This window comes from Orbicella faveolata, unplaced genomic scaffold (assembly GCF_042242905.1).
Source record: "Orbicella faveolata isolate gen_17 unplaced genomic scaffold, um_ofav_v1 contig_46, whole genome shotgun sequence".
In the NCBI taxonomy this organism is placed as follows: domain Eukaryota; kingdom Metazoa; phylum Cnidaria; class Anthozoa; order Scleractinia; family Merulinidae; genus Orbicella; species Orbicella faveolata.
The window spans coordinates 18,007,952-18,032,312 of NW_028301576.1; the positions used below are offsets into that span (position 1 = coordinate 18,007,952).

At 42.1% G+C, this 24,361-nt stretch overlaps 1 protein-coding gene across 1 annotated transcript; it reads right to left on the reverse strand.

Annotated features, from left to right (window-relative positions):
* Window positions 1–1,691: 1,691 nt before the first annotated feature.
* LOC110066109 (beta-1,4-N-acetylgalactosaminyltransferase 3-like) lies at window positions 1,692–23,868 on the reverse strand. The gene is made up of 4 exons (XM_089276621.1): window positions 21,397–23,868; window positions 9,134–9,653; window positions 5,089–5,233; window positions 1,692–4,420 (listed from the first exon to the last, which is right to left on the reverse strand). Exons 1-4 carry the CDS (start codon window positions 22,620–22,622, stop codon window positions 4,272–4,274), a joined length of 2,040 nt encoding a protein of 679 aa, XP_089132747.1. The 5' UTR covers window positions 22,623–23,868; the 3' UTR covers window positions 1,692–4,271.
* Window positions 23,869–24,361: the final 493 nt, after the last annotated feature.

A 24,361-nucleotide genomic window follows, 5' to 3' on the forward strand; every position in this document is an offset into this window, starting at 1 on the left:
GATAGAGCTCGTTATATTTATTAAAGTATGCACAGACCAATACTATTAGTAAGTCTCAAAAGAACGGGGGAAGAATCAGAACAAAGGAAAACCCGGGGAAAGCTAGTGCTACGGAAGATATTCAAACAAATGGCGCGCGATCGAAATCACCTTGAAGTGTTCAGGTAAACTACACTCAATTTTCTGCATGTAAACCAGGAATAACAAAAGAATACACTTAGGTTTGAAGTATGCTTTTATTGTTTATTGATAAAGATTGTATTTTTTAAAGGAAAGAAGCAATTTTGATCCTCGCTTGCCAACGGCCTGATGTTCGCCATGTTGAAAATTTCGTATATTAATTTAATCGAACGGGGGGGGGGGGGGGGCGGAGAGGGGGAAACCGGGGGGAGCCCTATTTATACAGAGCCCCCGCGTTTAAGATAAAGGAAACAACTATATTTTCAGCCTGAGGGCCCATTAACCGATTCGTGCGCACGCTCGGGCGCGTTGCTAAGGAAGTGAAATCGGTTACTTACGTCAGCCTGAGCGCGGAAATTAAAAACAACTCAATAACTTGGAAATTCGCTTCCATTTTAGATGAGTTTTCTTTGTGTTTCACAAATGCAAAATAAAAAAAGTACAAGCAAAGACAAAATAAAAGAAAAACAGAAAAACAAGAGCAAAAGAAAGAGAAAAACTAACTCCGTGCCACTTTGTCCGATCTTACCGAAGTGCACTGGTAGTGTAAATTGCGCACGCGCTGATAGGGTAACTTCCAATATATATCGGGCTCACTTCCGGTTTCTTTCACTGGTAAAGGAAAGGCGGCTTTTCATTAGATCCAGCCTTTTTCGACGTGTTTCGATTAAAGCCAACGTTGGAAACATAGCTATGCATTCCTTTTTCGAAATCATGCTTTTTTCAGAAAATTACGAATTTTTCAATAATTTGAAATTCTCTCAAAATTATGACCTTTCAGAAATGGCGTGGCCTGATGACGTCATCACTGGTGTTACTGATCGTGAAAAAGTTAAACACATGAAATAACTCTGAACGAACTAATCAAAGCCAGAAGTTGGAACTTGGATCGTCTGTAAACAGTGACCTATTTAAGCTTCGATGACTTCAAGTTCAAATAATTCAGTATTGCTATGGATTCAAAACAGTTCGAATTGCTAAAGCCTCGATGAATTCAATATTTCGATGAATGATCTATTCTGACCAATTTATTGACGGACCTACAAAGTGAAAGTGAAGTATGATCATCGCAGTAAATTTTCCAATTTAAGCAACTGGAAAGAAGAAGCCAGAAGCTTCTTCTTTCCAGTTGCTTAAATTGGAAAATTTACTGCGATGATCATACTTCACTTTCATCTACTACCGCAGTTCAAATATGAATTATTTCATATATACTTCACATCATTTCACTCACGGGAAGATATGAACTCAATTAATTGACCTCGCTCCCAATGTGTGGCTTCATAGCTCAGTTGGTAGAGCATCGCACCGGTATCGCGGAGGTCACGGGTTCGAATCCCGTTGAAGCCCTGATTTTTTTCAGGCTTCTTCTTTCCAGTTGCGTAAATTGGAAAATTTACTGCGATGATCATACTTCACTTTCATCTACTACCGCAGTTCAAATATGAATTATTTCATATATACTTCACGACCTACAAAGTATTGGCGGACCTACAAAGAAAATGGACACGTTTGGTAAAAGAAACTTTGAACGTATTTATTAGATTGAATTTTGAACACTACTCTTACAATACAATATTTTTCATTCTACATTAAGATACACGGGAAAACTCTACTTACATTAATTTTTTCATACATACATACTTTATTGGCTCGTCCCCACGGGGCTTTTCAGAGTCAATGTTACATTACAAAATTTAAAAACGCAGAAAGCCAAACACATAACAATGATAACTTAAAAAGAAGCCAAATGTTGAATAAAAATTAAATAAAACAGTCATTAAGAAGCTTACGCCTGAGTAGGCGCTTGAAATCCGTCACGGATGGACAAAGTTTAAGTTCAGGCTGCAACTCATTCCACGGAGAGGTTGCTCTATATTGAAAAGTCCTTTGACCGCTAATAGTGCGGAAGAGTGGTATGTTCAAAAGTTGACAGTTCCTGGTAGTCCTTAGGGAGTTTTAGCAATGACGACGGCGACGGCGGGGACGAAGCCTTGTAAAAAACGTATTTTTATTTTACCTTCGAATGTCGCAGCTGCGTAAATCTGTTCAGGGCGCCTATCGGTCTAAAAGTCGAAAAGAAGATACCAAAAATTAGCCATTGCGGTTCGCGTTCCCCAAAATACGTAGAACTTAGTCATTTCACGTTGTTGTTTTGTAGAGGACAGCAAAGAAATGTACCAAGATTCAAACCGCACGTGCAGAACCATTGTTCTGCTAATTAAACCTTTTGTTTGGGGATGCTCTCGTCGCCGTCGCCGTCGTAGATTGCTAAAACTCCCTCTTATCGAGACGGCGGATCTTTTGACGAGCTTAGATGTCAAATACTCAGGAGTACATCCCGTCATGCACTTAAAAACCAGAACAGCAAAACGGAAATAACATTACGTTGCATTACTTACGTTACGCTGCTTACACTACTCTTACCGTACAATATTTACACTACTTAAATTGTTACACTTACACCACTTACAATACAATACTTACATTACTTACATTAAGGGCCTCTTCATGTGAGCTCGGTCAACCGGGTTGGCTCGGTTTCCGAGATCTCGCCTCGTCACTCTTTCCCTCATAAAAATTTCGATGTGTTCATATGTGTACAAGATTTCTCTCACTGGACTGTATTTTCCTTAAGATTCCGTAGGCTCTACTTCTAGATTACAGCTGTCTCAGAAGAGTATTACACGGATTTCCTCAGATTCGCTCGGTACAAAATTTCAAAATGGCTTCTCCAGTTAAACAACATTGACGTGTTCCCAAAGGCACCTTCAGCCTTAAACAAGGACGTTATCGCGTACACATATGAGAAGCCGGGCTGGCGGGTAACCGGGACGAAACGTTTTAGACAAAATAGCTTCGCTTTCGCAACATAGCGGCCAAAATGGCATAATGTTTGTCTTGCATGTATTTCCACTTTAGGAGTATGCGAATTAGCTTTATTAGTAAAGTTACAAGAGTCCACAAAGCTACGACAGCCGCCAACGATACAAGTTTATGTTCCACCATTTTGGCTGTGCTCCTTGGATTTCATCCCGGTCGACCGGGCTGAAATTTCCCATATGAACAGACAATAAAATTCATCCCGGTAACCGAGCCAGGCCGGTTACCGGGCTCATATGAAGAGGCCCTAAGGTACTTACACGGAAAACCTGTACTAGCATTACGTTACATCACTTAACTTACACTACTCTTACTATACAATATTTACACTACTTACATCTGCTTATTAGTTGGTAATGGTCCCAAATGACTAGGTCCTTACAAATGAGCTCGTTGTATGCCCCCATTTGAAGTGTGGCTAGAATCAAAAAACTAATGCAGATTTTCACAATCCTTAATCTTAAAGTTTTACCCAACTGCCTGTAACACCGTTTAAAATCGCGCGGGCAGCCAAGAGTTTTCGCCTCCCATGATATGAATATTACTAGATTTGTTGTTCAGCTGCATTAGTAGTCTTAGTTGTTTGATGTAATTTATTTTTAATTTGCAACGTTACTTTAAGATACATTGCGTACAGGCACTACTTACTAACATTACACTACTAACGTTACATTCGCTATATTACACGACAGAAAAAAAAAATTACAATATATTACAATACTTTACTCACAACACACTTTGGTTATTTACTTTCGAATGAGCGGTTTTCACTTAAGTGTCGCCAAGTTACTGGTTTTGCATTACTACGCGACACAATTGGCTCAAAACACTTACGTCACTATAAAACCAAAACCAATCATGACTCACTTGCACGCGTTTTCCCGCGCTTCGCGTCAGCTAAAAGAATTCACTTCGAGCTTTGATTGGTGCACTGGATTGTCTGCAATCCCTTTGTTTGTGATTGGCCAGAGTGGTTACTTTGGTTTTGGTTTTACGACACTCAGTTGAAAACCGCTCATTTACACGGAAAATTCCTCGTAGCCAGGTTAATCTTAAAGATTTAATCATAGTTTCGAGATCGATAATTTTACATCGTAACACACATTTTTCGTATTCGTTAAATATCTCATAAAGGAGGCAGTAGGTCAGGTAAATGTACTTCGCATGGCAGCACGTGACAAACACTCCAGGCGCGGCTACACCAGGCGTTAATTCCACTTCTTTTGTTTACTGTGATAATGGTGATAGAGGCCTGGGTACTTGATTCGTTCCACTTCCAACTTGGCGTTAAAAACACGATCCAGTAGATCCCAGTCCTCCCCACCCCATTTGTATTTGAATTTCTCAGTGTCCATTCCTTTGGACAAACAGTGCAAAAATTAATCAGAGTTGGATAACTGAATGTTAAACATAATCAAAGAAAAATCCAGAATACCAACAATAGTTTTCATTTCACGTCATATAACGTCATAATTAACAAAAATGTTATCACCTTGTAGAGCAAGCTCAGCGCCATCTTATCTGTGTAAATTTATTTCTTTGTACCTGAACAGAACGAAAACCCAGGAAAGGGGTTATACATCAACACCCCTCCCCCCCCCTTGTGCTACGGTGGGGGTATGAATTGGGTTAATTCGCTCTTTAAAGACGGCTTTAATTACCGCTCCCAAGGGATTGAAGCTCTCTGGACGACATTGTAAACTGCTGAACTATCAGACTGGAACTTGGGAAGTGCTAAGATCGACGACGAGGACCCCATCTGAGATCTTACAGCTCAGGTACAGCTCAGCTTTTATTATTACAGCTCAGGTCAGCTCAGCTTTTATTATTCTATAATAAAATTGATGATGTTAAAAAGGTTTTATCCCCTTCTGTTTTCCTGTTGTACTTGGGGCAGCGTAGTGTTATGTGATCATAATGGTTTTGCATTGCGGTAATATTGCAGTTCCATCTTTGTCCGGCATCAGGACCATTAATTAAGTTGTTCTGCTTATCAAATCGGGAAATTAATTGAATTCCACTTACCACCAACCTTTCTCCAATCAGACTTGTATATACTGAGCAAGCCAAACCCTTCAAGTTCCCAGAAGCCTCTGTGATCCGTAGACGAGCCGTCACAGTGTAAACGACCAACCATAGGGAAAAAGGCAATCCGTCCCTCAACGGTATTCTGAAAAATAAATAGAAACAAATAACGTACAAAGTTGAGCATGTGGTAGTGGTACAACGAGTTCGAGTCAAGCTTAAAAGCTAAAACTACTACGATGGTTGAACTCTTGCGTTTTGTTCACGATTCTGTCTATAGAGCTGCTGTCACCACATTGGGGATACAAAAATACACACTGGCACGACAGAGTATGGTTAAAGATAGGATACAGCAACCACAAACATTCTTTAGATCACCGAAAATACCGACAGGACACCATTAGTCTGCGTAGCGGTCGTTTTCTTTCCAGGGGAGTGAGAGGTGAACAAAACGCTCGGAGGCACGAGAAGGTGTAAGGCACCCTAAACCTTTGCCTGGCTCGAATCCTGGCTCGAATCCTGGCTCGAGTCCTAGCTCGAGACCCAGTTCAAGTCCCAGCTCAAGTCCCAGCTCGAGTCAAAGCTCAAGTCCCAGCTCGAGTCTCAGCTCGGGTGCCAGTTCGAATCCCAGTTTGAGTCCTAGTTTGAGTCCCAGTTCAGGTCCCAGCCATAGTCCCAGATGTAGTGCAAGCTCTTGTCCTAGCTCGAGTCCCAGCTCAAATCCCAGTTCGACTCCCAGCTGGAGACCCAGCTCAAATCCCAGCTCGAGACCCAGCTCTAGTCCCAGCCATAGTCCCAGATGTAGTGCAAGCTCTTGTCCCAGCTCGAGTCCCAACTCAAGTCCCAGTTCGAGTCCCAGCTCGAAACCCAACTCCAATCTCAGCTCGAGACCCAGCTCTAGTCCCAGCTTTAGTCCTAGCTCGAGACCCAGTTCAAGTGCCAGCGCAAGTCCCAGGCCGAATTCCAGCTCGGGTCCCAGTTCGAATCCCACTTTTAGTCTTAGTTCAGGTCCTAGCCATAGTCCCAGATCCAGTGTAATCTCTTGTCCCAGCTCGAGTACCAGCTCTAGTCCCAGTTCTAATCCCAGTTCGAGTTCCAGTTTGAGTCGCAGTTCAGGTGCCAGCCAGAGTCCCAGATCTAGTGCAAGCTCTTGTCCTAGCTCGAGTCGCAGTTCTGGTGCGAGCTCTAGTGCCAGCTCGAGACTCAGCTCTGGTCCCAGCTCAAATCCCAGCTCGAGGTCCAGTTCGAATCCAAGTTTCAGTCTCAGTTTGAGTTCCAGCTTAGGTCCCAGCTTAGGTCCCAGCTCTTGTTCCACGATGAATTCCCGGTTTAGTCCCAGTTGGAGTCCAAGCTCAAGTCCCAGCCGTAGTCTCAGCTTGAGTCCCAGCTCTAGTCCCAGTTCGTGTCCCAGTTCGAAACCCAGCTCAAGTCCCAGTTTGAAACCTAGTCAAGTTTCAGCTCAAGACCCAAGTCGTGTCAGTTCGAGACCCAGTTCGAGACCCAGCTCGAGACCCAGTTCGAAACCCAGTTCGAGACCCAGCTCGAGACCCAGTTCGAGGCCCAGTTCGAGTCCCAGTTCGAGTCCCAGTTCGAGACCCAGTACGAGACCCAGTTCGAGACCCAGCTCGAGCCCTAGTTCGAGACCAAGCTCGAGACCCAGTGCGAGAGCCAGTTCGAGTCCCAGCTCAAATTGCCGCTCTAGTTCCAGTTCATGTCCCAGCTCTGATCCCAGTTCGAGTCCCAGCTTGAGTCCCAGCTTTGGTACCAGCTCTAGTCTCAGTTCGAGTTCCAGTTCTAGTCCCAGCTCAAGTCCCAGTTTGAGTCCGAGTCCAAGTCCCACCTCTGGTCCCAGCTCTAGTTCCTGTTTGAGTCCCAGCTCTAATTCCAGTTCGAGTCCCAGCTCGAGTTCCAGTCTAAGTCTCAGCTCTAATTCCAGTTCGAGTCCCAGCTGGAGTCCCAGTTGGAGTCCTAGCCCGAGACCCAGCTCTAGTATAAGCTTCTGGTCCCAGTTTTAGTTCCAGTTTGAGTCCCAGTTGGAGTTCCAACTCTAGTCCCCGCTCGAGTCCCAGCTCGAGACCCAGCTCTAGTATACGTTCTGGTCCAAGTTTGAGTCCCAATGCGAGTCCCAGCTCTAGTCCCATCTCGAATCCCAGCTCGTCCCAGTTTGAGTACCAGTTCTAGTCCCAGCTTGAGTCCCAGTTTGAGTCCCAACTCTAGTCCCCGTTCGAGTGCTAGCTCAAGTCCTAGGTCGAGACCAAACTCTAGTATAAGGTATGGTCCTAGTCTCCCAGCTCTAGTCCTAGCTGTAGTCCCAGCTCGAGTCCCAACTCGAGTCCCAGTTGAAGACCCAGTTCGAGCCCCGGCTCAAGTCCCAACTCAAGTCCCAGTTCGAGTTTTAGCCCGAGACCCAGCTCTAGTATAAGCTCTGGTCACTTTGAGTCCCAGCTTGAGTGCCAGCTCTAATCCCAGTTCGACTCATAGCTCGAGCCCCAGCTCCAGCCCCAGCTATAGTATAAGCTCAGGTTTCAGCCCTAATTCGAGTCCCAGCTCCAGTTCGAGCTTGAGTCCAAGTACGTGTCTCAGCTTGAGTCCCAGTATGAGTCCCAGTTCGAGCCCCAGTTTTTGTCCCAACTATAGTCCCCTTTTAAGTCCCAGCTCGAGACCGAGGTCTAGTATAAACTCTGGTCCCAGTTTGTGTCCCAATGCTCAAATCCCAGTTTGAGTCCAAGCTCAAGTCCCAGTTCAAAGCCCAGTTCGAGTCCCAGTTGTAGTCCCCGCTCTAGTCTCCCAGCCTGATTCCCAGTACAAGTCCCAGTTCGAGTCCTAACTCGAGTCCCAGGTCGAGTCCCAGTTTGAGTCCCAGTTTGAGTCCCAACTCTGGTCCCCTTTCAAGTCCCAGCTCGAGACCGAGGTCTAGTATAAGCTCTGGTCTCAGTTTGTGTCCCAATGCAAGTCCCAGCTCAAATCCCAGTTCGAGTCCAAGTTCAAGTCCCAGTTCGAAGCCCAGTTTGAGTCCCAGTTGTAGTCCCCGCTCTAGTCTCCCAACTTGAGCCCAAGTACAAATCCCAGTTCGAGTCGCAGTACAAGTCCCAGTACGAGTCCCAGTTCGAGTCCCAACTCGAGACCCAGCTCGAGTCCCAGTTCAAGTCCCAACTGTAGTTCCCTTTCGAGTGCTAGCTCGAGACCGAGGTCTAGTATAAGCTCTGGTCCCAGTTTGTGTCCCAATGCAAGTCCCAGCTCAAATCCCAGCTTGAGTCCAAGTTGAAGTCCAGGTCGAATCCCAGTTCGAATCCCAGTCATAGTCTCCGCTCTAGTCTCCCAGCTCGAGTTTCAGTTCGAGTCCCAGTTGGAATTTCAGCTTGAGTCCCAGTTTGTCTCAGCTCTAGTCCCAGCTCAATTCCCAGTTTGAGTCTCAGTCTGAGTCCCAGCTCGAGACCCAGCTTGAGACCCAGCTCGAGACTCAGCTCTAGTCCCAGCTTGATTCCCAGCTCAAGTCCCAGCTCTAGTCTAAGCACTGGTCCCAGTTTGAGTCCCAGTTGAAGTGCCAATTCGAGTCTCAGTTCGAGTCCCAACTAGAGTCCAGGTTTGAGTCCCAGCTCGAGAAGCTCGAGATCTAGATCTAGTCCCAGCTCGAGTCCCAGCACTAGTCCCAGCTTTAGTCCCAGCTCAAGGCTAAGTTCGATTCACAGCTCGAGACCCAGCTTTAGTCTAAGCTCTGGTCCCAGTTTGAGTCCCAGTTCGAGTCCTGGGTTGAGTCCCTGTTTGAATACCAGCTCGAGTCCGGGCTATAGTCCCAGTTCGAGTCCCAATCTGACTAGATCGTCGAACACTGCACCAAGCTTGAGAAAGCGTGACATGAATAGGAGATGTTGGAGAAAAACATGACGCTATTGAGGCAACTGCCACTTTCCTTCCCTCATCGTTTTCTCTTTCTCCGGTGAGCTGTAATTTCTTGCACCCCTAGGTGACGCATTCGAACTATCGTTCACTTAGGACTCTTACGGAGACTACTTATAACGTGATTGCATTTGCACTTTTACGTTACCTTTCTGACGCTGTCCATGATGTCTACAGGAACATCAATGTGAAGATCATACAGAAATAGTATATCATGCTCGCTTGGAACACGAGCGACAGCCTCGTTTAGCGCGAGTGTCTTATAGAATTTACCCGTCATGTCAACAATGGTGTGTCTGCTGCGGAACAGAGAAGTGTTAAAAGCTTCGGCCATATCAATATCCTGACTTTCAAAGTCAGCAACAACGACGTGGAAGTTCGTATCACCGGTCAATAAGCTGGCAACAGTAAGTTCATTGATAAAATGATAGACCCATCGTCCTTGGTCTTTGACAGGAAGTATGAAGTACACCATGGCTTGGCTGTTCCAGTTGATTCCTCCAGGAAAACACAACTTGTCACTTCCCTTCTTCTGATAGACGTGTTCTGACAAGCGAAATGATTGGTTGCTATGCTGTAAACCAAGTTCCACGTCGACTAAGAAACGATCACCGTAAACCGGATCTGATTTTTGCGTAACTCTGTAAACTCTCTTTAAAAAGAAATCCCTGGAAGAGAATGAGACAAATCAGTCCATCAATCAATCAATCAATCAATCAATCAACCGATCAATCAATGAATCAATGAATCAATCAGTCAATCAACCAATCAAGCAATCGATCAATCAATCAATCATTCAATCGATGGGTCAGTCAATCAGTCAGACAGTCAGTCAATCAGTCAATCCGTCAATCTGTGTATCCGTCAATCGGTCAATCAGTCCACCAGTCAATCTGTCAGTCAGTCAGTTAGTCAGTAGGTCAGTGAATCAATTCATCAGTCAATCAGTCACCCAGTCAGACAGTCAGTCAGTTAATCAGTCCGTCTGTCAGTCAGTCGATCAGTCAATCAGTCATGAAGTCAGTCATGCAGTCAGTCAGTCAGTCAGTCAGTCGGTCAGTCAGCCAATCAGTCAGTCAGTCAGCCAGTTAATCAGTCAGTCAATCAGTCAATCAGCCAATCACTCATGTAAAGCAACTGGAGTCCACTAAATGCTTAGGTGTTAGTATTGATGAGAACCTGACGTGGGAACTTGCAAACCATAAGGCATAAAGGGACCTCCAATTTAAAAATTCTGAAAAAGGTTAAACCTTTTCTAAAAGATAAGAATATTGTTGTTTTATATCTAGGTCAATTATTGAACCTTATTTTAGTGACTGTTGTATATTGAGGGATTCAATAGGTGACACTTTAAGCAACAGTCTCCAAAGGCTTCCAAACAGAGCGGCTCGTATTATCACCGGTGCTCCGTATTCTAAACCCTCTAGGGAAATGTTTGAAGAATTAGGCTGGACCCAATTTAATTCCATGAGGCAATTTCACAAGGCTATTATGATGTTTAAAATTGTTAACGGCCTGGCACCTCCATACCTTTACCCATATGTTAACTTTTCATAGCACCCTAAATAATTACGTTTGAGATCTTCCAATTCCGACCTTGAACTGCCTGAATATAGCACCAATTATTACAAGGATAACTTCGCATTTAGTGGTGCTAAGGTCTGGAATGCTCTCCGTCGCATTTCAAAGAGGAAATATGTTTGAACAAGTTTAAAAGTGAGTTAAAAGAGGTTTACTACCGGCATCAGTTAGACAACTAAATAGTTAGCTTCACCCCGTTGTAATTGCTTCAGTAAGTTTACTTATATTTCAGTCTACTTTGATGTAATTAACTGGTGGTACATGTAATTAGGAATTGCACGGATTTTATGGAAACCTAATTTTGACTTGCACGTTTTAATTTGATAAAGCTCCGTGTTTAAATGAAAGATTCCATCCATCCATCCATCCATCCGTCAACAAGTCAGTCAGTCAGTCAGTCAGTCAGTCAGCCAATCAGTCAATTAATCAGTCAGTCAGTTAGTCAGTCAATCAGTCAATCAATCAATCAATCAATCAATTAATCAATAGGTAAATCAGTCAGTCAGTCAGTCAGTGAATCAGTCAATCAGTCAGAGAATCAGTCAGTCAGTCAGTCAGTCAGTCAGTTAGTAGGAGTATTGCTATTCCCCCTCCCCCTGGATGGGATGCTGGTTCATAACTGGCTACTCTCCAGTTATGAGAGTAACACAACATAGTGACCTCGGCCGAGGCTTGAAACCGCCAATGAGAAGGTCTGAGTGGGATACTGGAATCTCTCCTCATTTTTACTCAGAAAATGACTTCATTTTTTAATTAAGAGTCGCTCCTTCCTCGGCCCCTTGCTGTAAACCTTTAGTGAATCCGCTGACTAGTGCATAAGATTATCGCAGTCGCTTGCGCGCTGAGGACGATTTGGTCACCAAGTGATTTGCTTTTGTGTGGATCGTTAAGATGGTCAACAGAGAACTGAAGAGCGGGTGTGTGTTTATTTTTAAACTCAAAGTTCCTACTGGTCAACCAGTTTAATGGAGGCTGAAAAACAGGTCTGACAAGCTGAAAAATAGGTCTGACAAGTTAAATCAACTAATGACACCGCGACACATCTTACAAATCAAATATTGTCTCACATCATTCCGTGGCTAAGTCTTCATGGTTCTTGCTTCGCAAACTTACGTTATGCTGGTGATAATTAGGACGGGACAAAGTTGCTTTGTGTAGCTTAGATAAGTTTAGAAATAGTCGACAAATTTTCGAATGATCCACATGATTGTTTAGAGAAAGGAAACGGAAAGGCATACGCTGCGTTTGGGTCAATGGTTTCTTAATACGAGGAAGGAAAAGTGGATTAAACCAAACGCAGTTCAGTGGTACGGTCTGAACACTCTTATAATTCATTTTTAACTTGGAAAATATTATTTTCCAAATTGTATCGGGGGAACGATTTCACTCCATCACTCCTTCATTCCGTCACTTCCTATCAGACATTTGGAACCCCGGAGGGGAACTCCCATATCAAAACGTCTGCAGGAATGCTCGTAGGAAAATTTAAATTTAACTCCTAAGGGAGACTAATATGGATGCTGCTCGAGCTTCATTAGACCCTTAAAAGATTCCACTTAAAACGGAATAGTTTCGATTACTAGCCACTGTTCAAGAAAGGATCCCGTGCGCACTTGCAGACCCGACTCGTGTACTCGAGAGATCAGCGGAAATCAGCGGGTTTCCAACATCACGCCCTCTAAGGCCGTTTTACATCCGCTTGTACCGTATCAAGTTAGTTATTCTTTGAATTTCCGACGCAAGTTCTCAATATCTTACCACAGAAATGATCTACATTGAATAGATTTTCGCACGAACGTTTTCATATAGAAAAGCTAATTATCATAAATAGCTCATTTCTCAAAGGTGTCCGCTTATACAGGTTCAACCTCACCCGATTGCCGAAAAAGAAGATACTAAAAATCACAAAATTGATGAGCTGTATGAATTTTCCAATGATTCAAGCCGTGATTTAAAGTTTTAGACAATCGACAGACATGAGAATTGAGGAGAATTCGAGCGACGTGTTTCGCTATTGTTTATACGGTATTAAAATAAATACACATAAATACGGACATGGCGAAATGATACGAACAAATAGTTGGTAAATAGAAGAAAAGACACTACACAAGTCCGAGATTTCTGCACTCACTGATATCGCCTTGCAAAGGAAAAAAAACGAGAAAAGGAAAAATATGAAAGGAAAAAAGAAGTTATTACAGCAGAGGGTATTCGTATTTGGTCACCCAGCCAAGTACGAACCCCGGCGAACAGGGCTTAACTTTGTTCAGCGGACGAGACGCAGTGCTGTCCTTGTGGTATTAAAATTACGAGTCTATGATGGACACATTATTTTTTATTTTTAGGATCTCTCCAGATGTAACAAAGACAAAGAAAGAAATAAAATCACTGATATTGGCTGGAAAAATAAAGAACGACAAAAACTAGGAATGAAAATGAGAATTATTACTTGCTTTGGTGATCGGACAAGAAGCAGTACTTTCCTTATAATTGTCTCGGACGAAGATCACCGATAACTTCATAAATGTTTTCAACGGTGTCACGTCTCCGCGTGTATTCTGTAACCGGTTCGTTTGGCACTCTTTCTTAACAATGTAAGTGGACTTTCACTTTAAATCTACGGATTATAACCTCAAGTCAGTGGCATCAAAATTGTCACTGCTTACAGACGATCCATTTTCAGTGGCTGATAGCCACTTTGATCTGTGCTCAATGACGCATAGCCGCTCTGATTTCTCTGCTATGGTTTTAAGTTTCTGCCCATTTCTCAGCTAAATTTTTCAGGTCTCAAATCAGTCAAATAATAATAATAATAATAATAATAATAATAATAATAATCATAATAATAAGATCTAGCAAGAGAAGTTCGAAAAATGTGGGGTGTGAGGATAAAGGTTATTCCAGTGGTAGTGGGAACATTGGGATCAATACCACTGAGATTGAAGGACAATCTGAGAGCCATTGAGGTGGGCATTCCTGTTGGACTGATCCAGAGATGTGCATTGTTGGGGTCGGCAAGAATTCTTAGAAAGGTGCTGGAGATGTAGAAAGTAGAGAAAAAGCAAACAAGGGGTGTTTCTTGGCTTCCCTAGGCAACTTGTTGTTGCCCGGAGCCAATGACGAAGCCAGCTTCAATATCATCAATAGCTGTGCGAATTAATAATAATAATAATAATAATAATAATAATAATAATAATAATAATAACAATAGTATTTAGTGAGGGAATCCAACTCTCCAAAGGCGGTTTGCAGTGTTTTCAGTGGAGCCCCCTAAGTCAGCTGTAAATTAATAAATGCACGCAGCGCATGCAGAAACGATGACGTTTAACATTGTCTTGAAGATTGGCTATTACCAGGAAATTGCAAAACAAATAAACAAAAGAATGAAAGTCTCACGTAAATAAAACATCAACTAGCTGTGTGTATGGTGAGGAAAATTGGCGGAAGTGAAACGGGGAGAAAAGAATGGGGAAAAGTGTGACGACAGGGCAGTGGTGGAATTGAGGAAAATCGTTCCTGTTGTTCTATTCCGTTGATTCATGCAATTGAGTTAAAACTCTTGAATGACACAAAAGAAGAAACTTGTGTCCCTCTTTCCAAATGTATATTGTTTAGCTACGTTTGCTGCACGCATTCAGCGTTCTCAAGTCGCGATCACGTTTGGAAGTCACATTACCTGAATAAAAAAACGAGTAAAATCCATCATAAATAGCTTCCTTTTTCCGGCATAAGAACTAAAAAAGATATTCCAATACATAAAGAAAAGAGGAAAGCAGACAAACAAATGAAATAAATAAATGAAATTTTGTTTCAAAACAGTATATTCTTTGTCTAGTTTTTGCATGGCAAAAGACGTTTCATTGTAGTTCAGGTTTAGGGTGCATTTAACTACAGTACGTTCTGATTTAAAAAACAATTAACCCCGCAGGGTTTTGGAGGTCAAACCCGAGGACGCATCTTTGTAGTCTTAGCGTATAGTAGGCAATGTGGTGAATTCTTTAATAGCGAGGCCGGAAAATGTCTCGATTTTCGTGAATGCGGGGTCGCAAAGGATCAACGAAACGCTCGCAAGGATCTACGAAATACCGATATTTGAGCTAAGACATTTCAATACAGCCTACATGACGATTTTGGCGCGAGCAAGAAATTCCTCTTCAAAGTGGCGGAGGAAATATCTAGATTTAGCCAACCCTAAAAGCAGAGCTTCTGATTGCAATAATTACCCATAAAGGAAGAACAGGATTTGCTTTTCTTGGATCAGAAACTCAAAAAATGATCAATTGTTAGCATGTAATTGCTTAGCGTGTGGTTTCACTATTTTGCCCAGTTAAATTTTAAAAAACTATACCCAATAAGCGTACCCAATTTTTCCAAGATTGTAGAAATTACGTACCCAATATATCAGGGACTTTCTGAGAGACGATTGTGCAAGGAATATGTCGGAAGAAAAGTCAATAACGCGCCAGGGTTTAATTTACGCCGAAATTTTGCCTTTGCACGTACTCCCTCCTCCCCCAGAGTAATAACCTGGCTTGAGCCTGCGATCCAATCGCAAATCAGTACCTGAGCAGCGGTCAACTTCAAAATAACACGCGACCTCGATAAACTTTCAACCTGAGCCCGAGATATAATCATGTGATACTGGTCAGCGGATACCCTGTTTTGACAGCTGTCACTAAACCATAATCAGTGCGAACGGCAGTCAAAACCGAGCTGTCCTACCGAAACAACGGGATAACACTCTTTCTTCGTAGCTGACAAATAGTATAGATCCATGCCATTTGCCATGTTGACCATGAAAAGAGTTGCATGGTTTTCTTTTTCTGTGTATGCATGTGGTTCTGTTCCTATAGTTATTGGGCTCCGCTTAGCGGCCTTTCGAGCTCCGCCAGAACGATCTTATGTGTCGCTTCGCACGAGTTTGCGATATGAACACATTCACCATAAATATGTTTCGGGTTGTCATTTTTACGTTTGGAATCTCGCTTACTTCTTAATCATTTGTGCTGAGTAATCTTACGCTTACAATCCTAGAACTTTTTCTCGGGCTGTGGATAGTATTTTTTTTTAGAAATTTCTTCACTTCTGTTCATGCCATATGTATCACAATTATCGCAAAGAAATGAATCTACAGAGCTTGTATTTGCCACTTGTTCAAGATATATTGAGTCGGCTGGAAACTGGAAACTATGGCTAGAAATCAGAGCGCCACTTTGGGATTATTTAAGACAACACTGTTGTACTTGTTTGGAAAGAGATTGCAGTGCTTGCTTCAGTGAGAAGTTTGAAGAAAATACCCCTGGCAAGCTCACCCCAGATGAAATTAAAAGAGTTAATGTTTGACTTGAAATCGAATTTTGTATGATTTAATATACACTGTATGGGGAATAAAGGCGTATATTATTCATGATAAATTGCCGAAGTTATAAGAAAATTTTTGATTGATATATTTTACAAAGAAACAAAAAAGAAAAAGAAAAAATGGTTTCATACATTATCAAGCAGCAAAAAAAAAAAAAAAAAAAAAAAAAAAAAGAACAAATGAGGGCAGATTCAGTGAGAACTATTATTAGTAATAGTAATATTGTACCCCGATCAAACGAGATATGGTAAACTGCTCTGCTATAAATACTTGGCGATATAATAAGGAAAGAATATGATGTATTAAATTTGCCGTTTAAAACGGTTTGGGATAAGTTAAATAGCACGTGTTGGGTTAGATTACTTAGTTGATTGTTTGAATCATATTCAATCATATCCATGATGAATTGCCCAATTTTTAGGAACATTATGAGTGATAAAGTTTACACAAATTAGAAATAAAAGTTTTAGTTCTTGCAATAATGTTTGATTATTGTTTTCAATCAGTAAAACAAGGGGGGCAGCTGTAGTGAGAACTATTACTAGTTTAGAAATGTATTCTACCATTTTCACATGACTTGCACATAATTAAGGTCATTCCACTGAAATAGAACCTGCCCTGAGATTTTTGTGAAACTTTGCCTATTAATTGTTTATAATATAGGAACTTAAATTTGAAATAAAAATGGGGTGTCCCCATGTTCGTTTAGGAGCAAAAGCACCTTGTTTATTCCCATAATTCCCATATAAATCCTTATAATAGCACCATGATTGTAGTCACGATTGCTTGCTAAATTCACGTTTCCGACGATTGCTTTTTGTTCTACGCTGAGAATTGATCCATATTTATTTTACACAGAGAAATTTATTACTCAATTCAAAACAACAGAAAAAAAATGATAGGTCACCATACTCGTTTGCGAGAAAATGACGATTTACCTCTATGGCGAGGTCCAGCTGTAAAGAAAAAGCCGCCATTTTTTATTGCGCTTGCGCTAATCACGCGTGAAATTATGCGCAATGCAATACTTGGGAATAACCTTAAACTTGATTTAAAAAAATGTACATTTATGAATAAAAATACAGTAGACTAAACACCGTTTTTCCCTATTTCCGGTCATTTGTTTTAAACTCCTGATAATCGAATGCATGCTTTGTAGTCCGTCATCTGCTGATTGAAATTGCGCAGTTTGTTTGCTTTAACGTGCGGACACAAAGATAGGGAATTGCTTAAATTAGTTAAACAAACATTGTCTGGTTTGCGTCCAGTAGAGTAAATCTGAGCCAATTTTGTTTGCTCAAAATATTTCCAAGTTTTGGCAAAAATTTCGCAAGTTCCAAATTTTGGCAGTGGTCGCTTTAGGCCAACATGCTGAAACCAAAACGTTACTGATTGAAATATACGTAACAAATATGGCGCCGGGAACTGTAAAAAGGGCTCATGCGAGAGTTTAACTCTTCGCAGATTTTTATCCATGCTGTATGTTCTTGACTCTACGCTATACAGCAACTCGTGAATTCCGGCCCATAATTGGACGAGCAGTTTTGCTCGGCTTCCGTTTGTGTTGTTGCTTGTGCCACTTGCGAACGAAGAAGATTGTCTCGCTGAGGCCATCTCTTCAAATTGCTGCCAGTAACGAGATCCAGGGTACGAGTATAGAATAGAATAAAAACGCCGCTCATATTCCTCGTTTGCATTGAAAGTAACTGTAAAATGCGTCAGATGGACCGGGTAAAAATAATTTTGTCCCACCATCGCACGCGCCAAACTGGACTAGCCACCAAAGTTATTTTCTCGCCGTAATTTTATCCAGGCATGCTTTAAAAAATATGACAGTTCAATGGTTAAAATAACAAAACTGTTTGCTTTGCCAAAATTTGGAAGCCTCCGAGGCAGCACTTCGGCTTCTTTGAAGATTGGCGAAATTTTGGCAACCCGCAAAAATTTGGCAAGTTTTTGAAACTGGGGGTCGCACTTATTTTACGCGACTTGTTGACAGATCTTGACAGATTATCAAACAAAATTGGTTCTAGTGCGGCCAGTCGAGCCTCCGATTGCCACCACCTCTCGGTTGCGACCACCTCTCCTCAGCGACCAGTTTTCCAAAATACCAAAAGTTTCCCAAGCAAATCACTATATTTGGAACCTTTTGTAACGGACCACTTCTCGTAAGCGACCGCGATCGCTTTTAGCGCTAAAAGTTTGAAATTTTCTTTTGTATTTAACCTCCCGTAAGCGACCACTTGACAGAAAATAGGGCGTAAATTGGATAATAAGGTGTTGTAACAGTATCGCATTCCTGAGTAGTACAAGATACGGAAATTTCTCAATGGGAAGTACTGTACAGCACCGCAAATGATCCCCGACCGCAAATGATCCCGAACCGCAAATGATCCCCGATGTGGACCGCAAATGATCCCGCCGGAGAACGAGGAATGGCATGGAGTTTGGTTCCATGTTGTCATTTATTTACTTTTTATTCATCATCCAAACAAATAACTTAGAATAAATGTAAAGAAAAGATACTGACAAAGTAAATAATTCTCATGATAAATAATTCCATCTCATTTTCTTTTGACAATTCTTCTGAAAAATCACGGAAAAAAATAAAACCTCGTAAACAGTGATACCGTTTCTCAGTTGGCTCGATCTACAACAGTAATAGCTTAATGCTACCATAACGAAGACATAAACAACTTGTATACATTTCTTTTAATACCACGTCGCCAGTAAGAACTTGTGACGTATTAATGACCTTTTAGCCTTTTATTTGATATTCTGTGAGCTAGAAAGTCCGCATCTCAACACTCCAAGCCGGTTTGGCTTTCGCATCTTCAATTTACAGCCAGAAATTCCATGCTGATGATGTAAACGTGTACTAAATTTGGACAGGATCACTGATTGGTCAAGTTGCATAGTTGAGCGATCTAACACTTACCTTCATTACCCGTGAGAGACATATGCGGAAAAACCGAGAGACTAAAGATAGAATGGCAGCCGTAAGCCGTTTTCGTGTAGGATTTCTAGACCAAAGATGTCTTGCATCATGAACAACCTTAAACTGATATACAACCACTACAACCCGATTCTTGCCACTGACTTTCGAAATCGATAACAAGAGTACCCTGGGTATCAGAGGATTTTTATTTCGCGTGATTCACCAAAACCGAAAACCGCACTAGAAAGCCTCTAGCACCCAGGCAGGCGAGAAAATTAGACACTAATTATCTGACGTTATTTATCTGTTCGCAATTTTCGCGTTGGTTAAATTGTTATGAAATGTTGAGGCAAAGCCGATTACAAGGCAACCTCGTTCCCAGGGTCCTCTTATTGCAAGGCAGTCCTCAGAGCTTTTACGGTAATCTATTGGAAGAATTGTTTATCATGAAAATTATATCTATATCGAGAATATGGTCAGTCACGACTTGTTTCTGTCTAGGTTAAAAATTGAAATCTCGACCCGAGGAACAAAATCCATGCCATTCCTCGTTTTCCGGCGGGATCATTTGCGGTGTCACAGTGATATGTGTTTCCCCGTGATATGTGTATCCCCGCACACATAATACTAGTGATATGTGTATCCCCTCCAAAATGGCGACCAGTGATATGTGTATCCCCCACCCCCCTCCCCTCTACTTTAAAAAGCAATATCCTCCTTGAAAGCGCTCTCGTCGTCCGGTCGCTTACTGGACGAACGACTAACCCAAACAGGCTTAAAACACAAATCTCAATTTTTGTAGTTGAAAAAGTTTACGTATCTGCAGCTGGAATTGTGTTCTTGATCCTAACTGGTTTTCTGCGAGCAGGATATAATGAATTTAAAGTTGAACACCAAATGGATCTAGGTATATTTCAATTTGAGTTTCACGGCACCGGATTTCTAGGACGATATTAATTGCGCGGTGCATTCTCACCCTTCGAGTAACGCATATTCTCGACTGTTCATCGCCTTGTTTGCATCTGAATTATTCGTGGAGTGAAACACATATCACTGCTTCGACCCGCTCGCCATAAAATGATTAGTGGCACTCGTGTATCCCCTGCACCCGCTTTTCAGTTCGACTTTTTGTAAGATATGTTGTCTCAAGCTGTATACATTGCTATACTGCGAATATTGCTAGCACGTTTCATAATATTCGACGTTTATTCTTCGGCAGTTAGCCCAGATAACGGCTGTCTTCAGGGGATACACATATCACTGCGCCATGTAATAATTAGTGATATGTGTATCCCCTGCATGCGGTCGGCGACGGTGTACAACCGACGTCAGTGAAACTCCAGAAATCCCAAGCTATGAATAAATGCCGGGTGTGAATATTTCTAGCAAGCCAGTTTTGACAATGCAAATGTTATGGGCATTTTTCCTCTTGGGTAGAAAGCCAATATAACAGCTGTGTCCATGGGGATACACATATCACTAGTTCATGAAATAATCAGTGATATGTGTATCCCTTATTATCCCGTGCACGCGTGCACGCGTTTTTAGTGGAGTTATCGAGTTTCAAACTTCAGTGAACCCAAGCCGTGTAAAAACGTCGGGTGCTAATATTGCCTGCAGTTTTGGCAAGGTTGATGCGCTATATTATAACAGTTGTGTTTCTGGGGATACACATATCACTGCGCCATGAAATAATTAGTGATATGTGTATCCCCTGCACGCGATTTCAGTTTAGATATTTAGACATTCGAGTTGCAAACTCCGCAAAACTCAACCTGGGTATAAACGTCGTAGCGAGTAAGCAGCCAGCACGTTTCGGGCCATTTTCTTCGATCAGGTAGATAGCCAATCTAACGGCTGTGTTTAGGGGATACACACTGAGATCACTGCGCCATGAAATAATTAGTGATATGTGTATCCGCTGTTCGAAGTTTTAGTCTGATATACAATCGCGTCGGTTGGAACTCAACCAAACTCAAGAAATCCTAATCTGCTCCGTTGGGCGCGAATTCATTTCTGGTTTCTTCTACTCTTTACAGCGCTCGTTGGAACCTCGCAACCGAGTCGCTATTTTGTTCGTTGAATGCCCAGGCGCGTATCAGTGTTTTGTGTATCCCCACGGGGGATACACATATCACTAGTGATATGTGTGCGGGGATACACATATCACGGGGATACACATATCACTGTGACAGCGGTCCACATCGGGGATCATTTGCGGCCCAATTTGGGGATCATTTCGTGTCTGGGGGATCATTTGCGGTGCTGTACAGTACCGGATTTTTTTCTCGAAATTGACTTTTCAAATAATTAAAGCATTTAAGCCATGGGGTAAGTCTCTGCAGTTGCCATATTGTAATGAGGTAAAATTTTGTCCCAATATGGTCTAAGCTCTCGTTAGCAACCACTGTATTTTCTTCGTTTGATTAGCTTTACGGTGATACACAGTTTGTTAAAAGCCACGCGAGGACGAAAGGTTTCTGAAAGACACCCCTGAAGGTCTATGGCAACCTTAAAAACTCTTACTTACTTGGCAGTTTTCTCGTTAAGGGAAGCGATCATCTTGTCCACCACTGATTGTACTATTTCTCTATCAGCGACTCTGTTACTCCAGGACCACACATTTCCTTTACTTCCCATAAAAGTATCATCTTGTGGGAACACGCTGGATAGAGAAACTAAAGAAAGCCCGTGTCTTTTGTCAATTTTGTCTTTGGGAATAAAGCTAGACTTGTACGCGCAATGTGGAAGATAGTGTCCTTCGCCGATCAATGGAATGGTGGTAAAGCTCGAGTATTTTTTCCACGCTGTCTGTGAGATTGCAAGACGCTTAGCAAGTAGTTGGTTCATGGCATCCTGTTTTGAGGAAATTGAACAAGACGATAGGTATTCAGAGCTGATCAGTTTAAAATCTGTGACACCAGGATTTGACCAAAAAACTTGCACAAATCCGTCGCCTTCGCCTTGTTTATGAATGACTTCGATGTAATATCGACTTCCGGTGTGAAGCTTTATATCTTTCGAAATTTGACTAGGGTATTTACTCAGCTCATTCTTCTTTGTCCAACCTGTAGCGCCCTCGACAAAGACACTGGCAATTAACTGTTTCTCATTGGAATTTTCGCTTGGACTAAGCCACAACTCTGATGAATCATCGGAGGCTATCGCAAAGCGATATGATCCACTCGTCGCTGGGTTTAAGAAACCAGCTATCGTTTGACCGTATCCAGCTTTGTTGTCTACGATTTGAAACCCGGGAATATCACGAATTAGCTTTTCGTTGGGGAAACTAGGATAAAATGGCGAGCTTCTCAGCACTTTCACTTTGTCGCCGCACAAATCTCGCCAGATGGAAACTGTTAGTCGACCTTTTCTTTCATCTTCACGTGGAGCGGTGGGTTTGTGTACTACGTCGGTGAAATTTCCACCTGATTCACTTGTGAAGATGACATTGTTCTTCTTCAATGGGAGCGGTAGATTTTTGAAAGGAGCGGTAGATTTTTGTACCTTTTCAGTTTCATATCCGCGAGAGCAATTTTTCACTGTTAGTTGAACTTCCCGTGTATCGCTGGTTTTTTGTTTCTCGTCGGTGAAATTTCCACCACATTCACATGTTAAGTTAACATTGTTCTTCTTGAATGAAATACAAGCAAAATAGGAGATTGAACAACAGGACAGTATCATTACCAGAAGCTTGAGAAGTCTTCTGTGTCTTCGGAAACGTCCAGGCAACCAGGCAAGGTAAACTAGTTTCATGATTGCAAAAGGGACATCACGAGCCAGAGCTAACCGGAAGCTCAAAAATTCGCCAGGTCCGGTTGCTATGGGGTGATGTCATTTATCTGTTAGGTTGCTGTCATCGCAAGACTTTTGCGGTTCTATTGTGGTTAGCGATAATTGCTTTCAGTGAGAGTAATTGTGTACAAAAGTAACCTGGTTAGTGTAAAATGGGGTTGACTAGCCTACACGACTTCTACGGTTCGTGACATTTGTACATTTGCCGTTCTCTGTTCGGTCACTCGACCTTTCTTGTCGCTTCACTCGTGTTCATGAAGGGCACTTCATGTTGTGTAACAAGGAGGAATTTTAAGTGAATTTGAGCCGTTAGATCATGCTATGGCAAATTTTTATTTTTAGGTCATAGGTCTGCATGTTAGCTGCGTGTCGACTCGTTGAGTTTGACGCCTCTGTAATTTGCCATGTGTTTTTGCATTTTTTAGGCTCATTTCTATTGCAAGACATGCTTTTATGAGTCTCCATGAATTTGCTTTTGAGGGACAAAATATGAAATTTTACCGTGACATGTTGCTTACTTGCATTCTATATTGTGACGCCGGGCCCGGCTGTGATTAGAACTGTTTGCAAGCACAGTAGGTAGATCCTTATCACGGATATCATATTTGTTCTCGTACGATTTCCTTCGGAGACGCCGTAGCTTTACTTTGAGAAAGCTATACGTTTGTCTAGTGACATTCTTATGTTTCTTGCAGCTATCTGCTCGAGCTTATGTTTCTCTTGCTCGATGTATAGGTTTATTCCTCCTTTGGTTGTTCTGGCACCACATGATTCAAATGTAGCTGTTTACGCGCAAGTCCTGTTGACTGTTTTGCGTGTTTTATATGCCATTGTTCGGCTTAGTTCAGGCAAGACCATGGTTTCGATCCTCCATGTGGATCTCATCAGTTGCCGGTATTTCTAAAATATTCTGTACATCTGAAGTTGCTAGCGCAACTCGTACCTCTGTGAGAATGCAAGACATTCTGCGGCTTGGCACAAACTTCTCGTGGTGTGTACCCTTGTGACGGATAGAACATGTCTGGTTTCTATTGGCTATGACAGCTAGCCAATGGCGTAATGTACTTTTCGATCCTTACTCTTTTGAAGCTTGACCTCGTTATTGTGTGTTTCTTTGACGGCATTTTTTCTAGATTTCTAGGCACTCGATGGTTGATCTGCAATTTGGAGCTATTTTGATTTAACGCACATGTTCTTTTGCAAACCCCCTGTTTAAAATGGGGTTGATGCTATACATTGAGTGCGTATTTTTTGTTTTAAGCTCCTTGACGTTAGTTGAGTGCTGCTATGTCTTGCACGATGTAGAACGGGGCACGTCCATAATAATCATATCAGTGTAAAATGGGGTTGACTAGCCTACACGACTTCTACGGTTCGTGACATTTGTACATTTGCCGTTCTCTGTTCGGTCACTCGACCTTTCTTGTCGCTTCACTCGTGTTCATGAAGGGCACTTCATGTTGTGTAACAAGGAGGAATTTTAAGTGAATTTGAGCCGTTAGATCATGCTATGGCAAATTTTTATTTTTAGGTCATAGGTCTGCATGTTAGCTGCGTGTCGACTCGTTGAGTTTGACGCCTCTGTAATTTGCCATGTGTTTTTGCATTTTTTAGGCTCATTTCTATTGCAAGATATGCTTTTATGAGTCTCCATGAATTTGCTTTTGAGGGACAAAATATGAAATTTTACCGTGACATGT